At 38.0% G+C, this 12,206-nt stretch overlaps 1 protein-coding gene across 6 annotated transcripts in view; it reads right to left on the reverse strand.

The window, feature by feature from the left end:
- Window positions 1-12,206, reverse strand: part of ETV1 (ETS variant transcription factor 1) — a 66,354-nt gene that overhangs the window by 3,401 nt on the left and 50,747 nt on the right. For all 6 annotated transcript variants that reach the window (XM_071429102.1, XM_071429103.1, XM_071429101.1 and 3 more), the window contains 4 exons: window positions 10,803-10,871; window positions 8,380-8,448; window positions 5,195-5,364; window positions 1,599-1,700 (listed from right to left, as the gene is read on the reverse strand). In XM_071429102.1, coding sequence (XP_071285203.1) covers window positions 1,599-1,700; window positions 5,195-5,364; window positions 8,380-8,448; window positions 10,803-10,871 — 410 coding nt within the window. The remainder of the gene's footprint in view (window positions 1-1,598; window positions 1,701-5,194; window positions 5,365-8,379; window positions 8,449-10,802; window positions 10,872-12,206) is intronic.

Here is a 12,206-nt window from a genome sequence, read left to right on the forward strand (position 1 = left end):
GCAGCAGAATTTTAAAAATCAAATTAATGTCAGCAAGTTTGATAGACTAGAAGTTGCACTCAGAAATCAGGCTTTTGCATAACCTGCTATCATTGTTGATTTAAAAAAAAGGGAGGGAAAATATGCATACAAACTTTGCCATAAAGAAACCTGCTTTGCATCTACTACGCCCATTAGTTTTTAACATACATGAACTGGCCAGACAGAGTGATCCCAGGAAAAATACAAAACATTGCTATGTCAGAAAAATAAGCATACAAGCTAGCTTTCAAAACATGTGTTAAACCCATTCTTGTAGATAATAAAGTAGTAGTTTAGGATGTAGCAAGCTAGCTGTCCAAAGCACTTGTAAGCTATACACATTAAATGGATGTGTGGGTTGGGGCAGCATTATCAGCCTTCTGGTATTTCTATCCCCACCTTTTCAACTTGCTTCACTCTGCTACTTTTTTTTGCCTCTGCTGCCTTTGAAGTGTGCTGGCAGCACAGTTGCCTATGCTGCTGAGCTGTAACCTGCAACAAGGAGCTCCTCTGCCTGAAGCACCAGTCAGCAAAACCAAACACTTCTGGTTCTCTCTGATCAGACCTAGTCTCAAATCCACTTTACAAAGACTCTGTGCACTGTTACATGACACACAAAAATGAATGAGGTGCTGAGCTACTGAAGAACTGTAAGCCAATACTAGCCCAGATTGTTGTCCCAGTTGACAACTGATAGTGAAAAAGGAGTGCACTACAACAATCCTATAATCTAAGAAAGAGAACTTTTCAGACTTCACAAAACCTACCAGAAACGTTGCCCGGTAACCTGAGCTAAGAGCATTGTTTCCATTCATGGAATTGGCATATGACAAGTTTAAACATGTTCATCATCACTGGTCACAAGACCAATATGAAAAGACATGGAATAAGTTTTGCAGTCCAAGGTGTTTATTATGATCTTTGATCACACCTGGCAGTTTTGTAGATACAGCAGACTGGCCTCTCCTATTGATTTCTCAGTCAATCTACACGGTACTGCACAGCAAGATTTAAAAATCAGCAGGCCACAGTAGGAGGATGGCTTGAATACTGTCAGCAAGACTAGCCCGTAATAGATAAATTATTGTTATACATTTCTCTTAATTCAGTCTATTATAAATATTAAAATCCATTCAAAACCACTATTACTACAACACTATTGGTAAAAATATTAAAGTACTTGGTATGTTAATAGGCATAATTATTCTCCCCTATCTTGCACTTACTAAAGTACCCAAGCACTGGGCAGATAATTTAGATCTGCAAAACATTAATCATACTGTACTCTACCATTTGCCTTTTCCAGCTGCCAGGAAGCTCTTTTGGATATTTTTGAATGTTACTTCTTTCCTTATAATCATGAAATGCATTGTGTGAACTGAAACCACAGATGTTTTTTACATAGAGAAAAAAATCTTAATGCATATGCTGTACATAGTAGGTTCAAAAGCTTAGTGTTTGCCAAAACAGATGAAAAAAACTACCTTAACCATGCAATTACAAGAACTCCTTGTAAACTGACCTATGGATTAACATGCAAGACTCTGGTGAAATGTAATACAAAATTAGCCACTCACCTTTTGCATGATTCCCTTTTCATAATAATAGCGAAGCGATCGGCTAAGTTTATCATAGTTCATAGCTGGCCTGTTTTTCTGAATCCCCCAGCGACGTGCCACCTGCCACAAAAATGGATTAGCAATGATTTGTTAAATGCATTTAACAAGCAGATCTTATCATCAGATACTTTATTTGGGGATGCAGGAGGGAAAACCCTGCAGGTGCAACAAATAGGAAAAGGTTGCTATGACCTGAATTTCCCATGTACTGCTATGAATTTTAATTGGATCTGCATCATCATTAAACTTGTAACAGACTTATTGGACAATGTGGTGGATGGTTAGGGTTTTTCTTTGCTTTTTAATAAAGAAAACCAATGAAAAAATAAAGCCATATAATGGATGGACAAAAACCATTTAGTAAGTTCTACCAGAAAACTTTTACAAAACCTTTCTTCAGTTTGATACTATGGATAATTGTACCATGTCTATCTTTTCTTTGCTGTCAGGAAAAAAAGTAAGTTATTTTAAAAACACATGCATACATACTTAGTTCATGAACTAATACAGACTGTACTTGGAATGACAGCTGTGTTGCAATTATTAGGAGATACAAGTCAAAAGACAACTCCCAGCCCTAAACATTACTTCAGTAAAAAAAATTAATTATCTAAGGAGGCAGAATAATCGCTTGGAAGAACTATATGGTGGTATGAAGAATGGAACAGAAATTTCATAGTTTCAGCTCTATAATTTCCCCTTAAAAATAACAATAAAAAGTGAATTGCAAGTAACTCATGAAACAATTCCATAGAGAACAATATGCCTTCTGCTCTGACTTATGTTTTCTACTTGACTCTATGCTTCCTGTTTTATTGCTAAAGATAGTTTTGGACAAAGCGACCCTTTGTTTAAAGAGCTTAACTTCTTATTCCTTGCCTGAAATTTAATCGGCTATTGGTGACATTTCAATTACTGTCTGTAAAAATGACTGTAATATCACCTGAGGGAAAAAAAGGCAGAGCTGATGAACTCTTTAAAGCACATTTTATAAAAATGATTGAGAGGTGCATATGCATACAGCTCTGGAAAAAGGACAGAGTAGCCAAGCAGCTTCTCTGCAGACTGCTCTGCGAAACTTCCCATAGGTGTCTGGAGCTTTTTGATGCAAGCCATGGCAACACGCAGCACTAAGAAAAATCTATGATTTTGGTGTCCACCTGGACTATAATTTCTAAAATTTCTTTTGAAAGCATTATTTCCTTTCAGTGGTGCAGCTTTTCAGGGTTATGTAAATTATCACAGTTCTGCTAACTTCAGCTACATTTCAGCTGTACTGAAACACACCTCCAATCACGTACATTTATTCCAGCTGCAGATTTGGCCCAGATGTCTAACTTTGATTCACCTATTCATTTTTGTAACACATGAGCACATCATTTCCTTTTTTATCCCTTCCAAGGTTTTTTTCTGCATTAATCGGAGTCCTAAATGTCCCCAACATAACAGGCTTGCAAAATAAATAATTACACAACAAAGATAAACAACAAGTAATGGTGAAGAATATGTTACATTTGGGATATTTTGAGACTCCTAAACAAGCAGTCAGGTCCAGTTCCCATCCCTGAACTGCACAGCATTTACCTAGTCCTGCTCTGCGGAAAGGATTCCACTCTTCTACCCCACCTTCCTGCTGAAGGTTGTGGTCCCTGTGACAAGCCTGCATAAATGGACCTATGCCCAATTCTCAGGCTCCACAGTTCACAGTCACTTAATTCCTGAATGAACTATGGCACTCCAGGAGCTGATACATATTCATTTTTGTTGTCACTCTCTAAGAGGGCGTAAACCTCCAATAAGGAATGGATGGAAAGGTCATGTCACTGACATCCTAGCTTGCCACAGCAGAACCAACAAGCTCTTTGATTTCCCTTCAATTTATACTAGGCAACCAACAGAATTGTGTAACTTCCCATAGGCTATTCTTATTTTAATTGACTGTTTCTGTCAGATTCATGACATTGATTAAAAAAACAACTTAAAGTCCTTTGTACTTCTAGGAACACACAGAGTTAGGCAACCTTCAAGCCTCCTCCAGATCTTGGATGCAATGCTGCTCAAAAAGCAACTTCTACACAGCCAGACATGCAGATGATCTGTTTAAGTTAAATTAGAATATCCAATTCTTCAGGGAATTACACAATAAGGAAAACAGGGGGTTGTTACTTTCCTTTCCTTAGCTAATAAATCTATAAAGTTTTTGCACCATCTGCTGGAAACCATTTCTCAATAAAATGCTTCAATCTTTAAAAAAATTGGGCATACCTCAAAGACAAGACAAAACTGAGAGAGTAAAAATATGAGACTAGGGTAGGGGGAAAAAATCATGTGCAACATTCACCAAAACCAAACAAAAAACTTTCCAAAGATTTTGCTCTGTTCTTAGACAGGTTACACAACTAAGGAATCCATGTAGCCGGCTAAGGCTGCAGGCTTGCCAGCAAAGTTTCAGGGTCATATTGACTAGAACTATTCTGAGTTCAAATCCTCAGATACACAACGGCAGGATCTGCCATGGTGACTATCACTAGAGCAGGGGATGCTCAGACAACGAGAGCCAGCACCTGCGTCCTTGCAGCAACCTGCTCCTCAAACTAGACCACGTCAGGAAGGAAAGGGACATCAGTCCTGGGACCATCCCCAGCTGCTCCAACTTCTCCACAGGATTAGCAGACAATGTAAGTAACATGCAAGAAAGCTTTCAGACTCCTAATGCCAGTAGATGGATGGCAAACAGCAGAAATAGCTGGTGGAATGCAGAAGCAGCCATAAACCCCCAAGCCTTCCCACTCAGCTCTAACTCAGAGGGGATCCTGTCAGAAAATTTGATGAAGTCCTCTCTATTAGAAAACCATATTCAAGGGGCAAGAAAAGTAAAGCAGAATGATACTGCCTTTTGACAACCCTAATTAAATCCTCCACTTAAATTTTACAACAAAATTCACATACACCTGATCTTCCAACAATTTCCATGACAGTTTAGAATGCAGGCTAGGTTACATAACATTACCTAGTCCAAAACAGTTTACATAATAAAACATTCAATTTATTCCTGTTTATCACACAAGTGAACTAAGACATGCTTCAACAAATGTTCATGAATATAAGTAATTTTATCTACCTCATGGTACAGAAGAGCCATGCGTGTGCATGAGTGTCTGCAAGCCTAGGATCTAAGCCTGTACTAAACAATCTAATGAATCCAATATTTGGTGTTGAAAGACTAATAAGGGACAAGTTTTCAAAGGATTTTGGGATATAGTTACATCCATAAAGTGATTCTGAAATATGCAGACCCCACAATTATTGTGAACTATTTACTAACTCTGGTACTTGCAACATTTTTATTGTTTTGTGGGACTAGGAGTCAAATCTATGCTTAGCCACACCTCTGTCCTAACTGAAGCACTTCTCTTGCCAGTCCTTTCTGTCACCTTTCTAAAGCACTACTGAAGCAAAATCCTGAAGGAAAACAAGGCCTAATTCCAAAGCAGCACAGTTAAGTTTGCAGGATGGGGCAGTGGATGTGAGGGCATGCTGTCTGTCTAGCTCACCTCCTCTGGCTCAATCAGCTTGAACTCCATGCCTCGGCCAGTCCATGCTATGAAGTGAGAGTTTGATGGGTCGTCCAGAAGAGCTACCAAGAACTGCCAGAGCTGAAGCGAGCCTCGCCGCTGGTACGTGGGTCCCTCGCGGTACATGCCTGGCTCCTGTTTGACATCTCCTGCACACAACAGCAGCAATGTTAGAGGAGCAATGCCCTGGAACACCATCACTCACTTCGTCAGACATGTTGGCAAAGCAATCATTAGGGGTAACAAAACAAAGGGAAGAATCAGCCACCCTCAAATGCAACATTCCCCTGTTTGCTGGGGACTTACAATAACATATTAATATACTAAAAAGCATTTAAATTCATTCATGATGTATGGAAGTCTCACTAAGTCGTGTAGGTCTGATAAATGCAAATCTCTTGCAAACCATTTTGTAATATCTTCTCTTTGAAAGCACATTAACTATTTTTGAAGCAACTCTGAAATGTGCAGAACTGTGTTTGTGTACTATACTTTGCACAGGCCCCAGTTTTGGTAATGTAGGCTTCATAAAGGTGCAAAACCCTATTGAGTGAAACTTCTCTTGCATGCAAATGCTTCTAAGGAAATTTTGACATAGTATTTGACTTGGACTTAAACAGCATGTCCTTTATGTATAGGCATGTAAATCCTTCAGATACACGAGTTCCTCTGTGGCATACTGGACTTGCATATGAGCAAAATTACTTTTACTCATATCTACATATTAAATTAGTATTCTCTTTGAAAAGCAACAAGTTAATTTTTCTAAAATTTTAAGTCTAGAAAAACATTTTTAAAAATATCAGTAACATTCGACTAGCTGTTCCACAAATTGCCAATGAGAAAACCATCCTGTTACATCCATGCTGTCTTTGTTGTTTTTAAATCATATTTATACTGAACAACTCATGCAAACAACAACAACTGAAAGGTCTGATGCTGAAGCAGACAGTATTTTTTTCTCCACACAATGACTGCAATCCTACATATACTGGTAAATTCCTCATTTCAACTATCAGAACAGCAAAAGCCTCCAACAGTGTGACCTGTTTAATAAGGAAAGTCAGGAATTTAAATTCAGCCACAACATTAGGATGCTCTGCCAGCCATTACAGAATGGCTCTGCGTAGTGAAAGGCAGAATAATAATATTAAAAATGGAGCACTTCCTTTTGTAATCAGGAAAGAAAATTGACTCAATAGCTGTGGAAAACAAATAAATCAGCACAAGGCTTTTTGGTTTATGTGAGGTTCAAGTTCCAGTCCTGAAAGTCCTTCTTTTTCAAGGGCAGGTTTTTCCCTTGTAATGATAGCTGTGCAATGTGCAAATAGCAAGCACAGTATTACACAGGATCAAATTCTTTCCTTGTGCTGATCTTTGATTTCAAATGAAGCAGCTGAGAATCTACTTCTGAAACATCATGGCAAGTCCTGGGCTAATCCAACTTTTCCTTTACTGGCAAGAATATGATGACACATCTGCTATTTTTCCCTCAAAATATCATGCTGCAAGCATAAACACACCTATTTGCATCAAGAGTTCAATCTTCTAGAGTACAAGGTGTTCTCTCAATGGACAGTAATAGAAACTAGCAGCAGACTGCTTGCTGTGCAGGCACAAAAATACTTCTTAACATTTAATTCTTTTACTGTACTTGTATTTTTTTTTTATTTTCATTCTCTTTCCTGTATAATACCCAAATTAACCAAAAGGTTTTTTAAGGAAGACATAGACGAATGCTACTGTTAATGAGTCTTAACTTCTTGTAGTACAGGGTCTGATCCCATTCCCATAAATGTACATATAAATCTGACACTGGTGCTTAGATCAGATCCACAATCATTTTTGGGGAACAAAAAAAAATACCTGACACAATGTGCTTTAAAAAGAAATGTTAAAAAAATCCAAACAAGCTCACATTACAAAGCCACAGTATAAAGCAGACTTTCAATAAAACACTCTGTGACTGTGTCAATGCAGTGACAATGCAATACTGAATTGAGCAGCCTTCAGTTAGGTCTAATGTTGTTTAAAACTCTTTTATCTATTTCTTAGCAACATAAAAATACATGTGACATTCTGAAGAATGTGCAGTTCTCTGGGTTACTTTCATTTCAGAGTCTCCAGATTTTCAGCAAATACAACAAATGCTGCTAAACACACAATAGTTTTGTAATCCATAAGTGAGTCTCAGGACAAAACAAACAAAATAAAGTAGGAGAAAAACACCAATTCTACAGCCCTACTTTCAGCTGTGGTCAAAGATTTGTTCTCAAGTTTATCAGGAAATATCTAATCTTTCCTGCTGAAATAAATAAAGCCAGACATACACACACTAACACAAAAGCTATACTAACAACACTACACTAGCATGCATCCACTAATATAATGCCATTCTAGCAAATTTAAGTAATTGGTCTCTAAATTACTTCCCAAAGTTGCAGACTAACAGAGTCACTGGCAAGAAATACAGTGTCCATCTACTTTGCTTCTAATGAAATAAATCTGAAATCAACTGAGTTACACCAGGAAACTGATTTTACATCAGAGTAACTGAGGATAATTTGGACCATTCATTTTAATTGACCTCAGAATTCCTCTTTAAAAAATCTGCTGTAATTGGTAGTTTTGTGAACAGGTCATTGATTTGTTATCAATCCCACTGAAAAATAAACCACTAGTACATTCAACCTAGCGCAAATACATTGGCATAAACACAAGAAATGCACTATATACTCACTTCTCACTATTCATCACTTTGTAGACAGCAAGACAAGAGGCTTAATCCTCAGTAAAACCAAAGCTGCTGCTTTCTCCACTGTTTTGTTAATTATAAGTACAGCTTTCATTACATCTCAAGCAACAATATGTGATCATCAGTGCAATGGAAATCCTCTAATGACTTCTCAACAGTACAAAACTGAGCTCCTTTGCCACGAGTCTGGATGCAGCATCTTTCACTGGCAAAAGTCAAATGACATCCTCTTGAAGAGGAGACTTTGGTTTCAAGAGACAAAGGTCAGCTTTGGTTGGGTGCACCACAAATGGTGTGTTAAGGAATCCTAAATTGGAACGTTACTGGGCTTTTTTGATCAGCAACAGAGAAAAGTCCCTTATCTCTTTTTCATCTCCCTGCACAGGAAAAAGAGATGTGTCATACATACCGTCAAACTTCTCTGGAACAACACAAGTGTCATCATAAAACTGCCTAGGTCCCTTTTCATACATACAGCCTGTAAGTTGAAAAGAGAGAGGTGTTTATATAAAAGATGCATGGAGAAAAAAAGAGATCGCAGGCTTAATGCCAGAGGGAACACTAAGTTATACAGAAATCAGATTAATATCCCACATCCTTTAGACACCGCCCAATCCCAACATTTTGGCCTAAGTACAAGGGTGTTTAATTAACATATGCATTCCCAAAAGACTGTTAATCTCCACCTGCTAAAATGAAAAAGCACCCATATTTCTCTATGAATTATTACAAAATGTTTGCTCATTTCCTGTTTGAACTAGCATGGCTTTGACATTTAACCATTAGTTCCTGCAAATCTTCTCCCTGCAAGACTAAGTACCACTCAGCATTTCCTCCTCACACCCACACAGGTCACCCTCACATGCTGCTCTTGATGTTCCTTCCAATTAAGATAATTTTGTAAAATTTTATTTTGTCATTAAAAGACACTGTCTACAACCCAGCAGCCTTCCTAGCACACCATTCTGTACACATTCCTGCTATTTCCTATTATGCTCACGTTTTGCCTAACCAGAACTGTATTGCATATCGATATCAGTTTCACCAGTGCTACTGAGTGAGACAAAACATCTCCTCTCCTGCAGCCTGGGACCCTCCTTTTGACTGCCTAAGCATTGCAGAAGGCTTTTTGCCTTAAGGTTACAGTGCTTGGTTGGGCTGGTTTCCCACTGTGAAGCTGAGGAGGAGGCCCACCTCAAAATCCTTTCTTCCAATATATTGTTTCCCTGTTCCACAGGCCTGATTTACATTCATGTATTAAAAAAACATTTTGTTTAATGTGCCCAGATAACCAAACAATTCAAACTGCTTTGTGACTGCCCTGTTCTGCCCGTTATTTACTGCTCTATCTTTGTGCCATAAAGTTATCTATTAACTTTGTTCCATATCTTTACTGAAAATATTGAATAGCAACACTCCTGATATCAATTCCTACAGAACTATAATCCATTCAGAGATGATTGCCTGCTGACAGCCTCTTTTAGATCTGTCAGTTGGCCAGGTCTTAATGTATTTAATGTGTACTTTATTGATATTGCTTTGTGCTAACTTCTTAATCAGAATGTAACACGGAGGCAAATTGAATGCCATAAAAAGTCAAACTATACGATACAAGCATCTTTATCAATCAAACTTTTATTTTCAGCAAAGAACAGAATCAGATTTGACATGACCTTTATTCTGTAAAATTATGTTGATTGATTTCCAAATACAGAAAACAAATATTTAGCTAACATCACTGCTTTTTTACGTCATTCATGAAAATTCTGCCACCTCCAACTCCTTATAAGACCATAATATGGATAAGATGGGTTTTCCCCTATCTGTGCTATGATTAAAACTAAAACTCTTCTGCCCTTATCCCTGCAGTTTGTTTATATTCTTCCTGATGTCTCTCACCTCCCTTACCAAACTTCAATACTACATATAATTTCATGTAACAAGACTTGAAATTTCCATCTCCTGTTTTACCTTCCTTTTTAAACACTATCTCTTTTTTTCTGTCTTTATTTCAACCCAGAAGCAGATGGGATTTCAGCCAGATGTGTTATCTTTTTGCTTCTATCTTTACACTAGCAAATGAAGTCTTCCTGGAAGACTTTGATTCATACGTCTATCTGGATTCTCATCAATCTCAAAACCAGATTGCTCATGTTTCTGAAATTTGCCCACTGGAAGAAAAATAAACCCTAAACAAACAAGCAGAAAATAATATATTGCTAAGACAGATAAACTAAAACAGAACAGTCGAGGCTACAACCTCTCTTTCACAGTCATCTTAGTTCTGTTGGACTTCTTATTTCTAGTACATATAAAGTTCTGTTACTCAGAATTCTTAATTTTGACAATTATGTAAGCTCTGTCCTACTGAAATCATTGGGAATTCTGGTACATCTCAATTTGGGCATAAAGTGCATCAAAACATTGCAAAAGTAATAGCAAAAGGAAAAACCCAAAACCTTCACTGAATTTAAAGTATAAAATGGATTACTTAACACAGTTAACTGAGCCTGTCATGCTAACAGCCTGGAAAATACCACTTGAGCAGAATGGGTGAAACAGACAAATTTTTAATGTGTCTTCCTTTCAACTGCTAGAGGCCTTGAAAAGCAGAATAAGTTCATAATATAATTGCTTCTATCCTGATCAACCCATGGCACTAAAAGAACTACAAAAATTCAGTGCATCAGAAACTCAACACTGAAAAGGGAAAGAAGGATGATGCAAGTCTTCCCAGAACCAGAATTAAACTAGTGAGCCCCAGGTACCCCCAGGCTTTTAATTTTTTTTACATTTCTCTCATACAAAAGTAATACATAATAGGAAACTTAACTTCTGTTCTGTTTGGGTGAGCCAGGAAGCCTTCTTGCCTCATGTAAATGGAATGGCAGCTAGGCACTTCTGAAAGGAGAAGATGACAATGCAAGTCAAAAGACTGTCAGGAATTAAAAGTGTGCAGGTTATCAATGGGACAAGCTGCAAGCACAACAGCAACAGAAAAGGATGCAGCTTATAGTGAGAGGGAACCTGTCAACACACAGCATTTCATAGCAGCACACACCACGCATGGCCAAGGAGAAAGTCATGAAGTGAGGCTCACAGATCCCACCTACCACAGGCACCTGAACTCCAAACCTCTTGTAATCAACTTTGCTAAAAGCTGACTGCCATGGCAATTACACTGTGGACCATTCACCAAAAAACCCCCACCAGTGACCATGAATATTTTAAACCCTCTGCTTGTATATCTATCTTCGTATCTAATTCAACCCAAAGTTTTTAATCATTTGTGCTGAAAAGACTGCCAGTCACACTTATAAACACTACATTTACACAAGGAATGTCAAAGTGAATTTAGAGTAGGATAATGCTTTTTAGACTCTGGCTAAGGACTTGAAGGGTTAATGAAATTTTCTGCAGTTGCTAAGCATTTTATCTAGAAATTTAGGTCTATCTATATCACTCTCCACTTCTATGTGTTTAAAACAAAAATGACACCTTAAAAAAATACTGTGCATATTCTAAATAATACTGATATTTATTTGCTATTCTCCACCTAAACTCAAATCTGCAGGAAGAATGAGAAAAGCCAAATACAACTGATGAAAAACGTATTCTTAAAACGTCTTTCTTTTTCTTCCCCATGTCTTGCACTGTCCCCAAGTAGTCACATCCTGTGCACAGGGATTTGCAAACAGAAACACACCGTAAATGTTTGCCCTTCTGGACCATGTTTAACCTACTTTTAGGATATCAAAAGTCTTGCTCAACAAAGTCTATTTGATCTTGTGATGAACTCCTACCCTAAGCTATGCAATCTGTTACCAGTAACTTGTAACTCCTTAAGAGATGCAAACAGAGGTCGAAAGAGCAGACATTATTTTTCCAACACCGCCTACAGACTCTTTCAGACTGTGATTCCAAATTTCACTGTTCACTGACTAGTGATGAGTATCAAAGATTTGGCAGGATAAGAAAATGAGGTTTTACACTGACTTCACAAACAAGTGAAACACAGGGCAGTAATAATAATAAGTTTCCTCTAACAGTCCATGGTCCCTCTTGCACATCTGTGCCAAACTCTTCATTACCTCCTCTCTTGATAAAACACTGGGTGCCTGCCTCCTCAGGCCTAGAGAATCTCTAATGTCTCAGGCAGCTATTCTGAGCAGCCACAGGAATCGGTGACTCAATGATCACCCCAGTCAAGTATAGCTCTGCAGGCTAGAAGTCAAG

This window comes from Agelaius tricolor, unplaced genomic scaffold (genome assembly GCF_023055355.1).
Source record: "Agelaius tricolor isolate 1412-34295 unplaced genomic scaffold, bAgeTri1.0.p SCAF_6, whole genome shotgun sequence".
Taxonomy (NCBI): Eukaryota; Metazoa; Chordata; class Aves; order Passeriformes; family Icteridae; genus Agelaius; species Agelaius tricolor.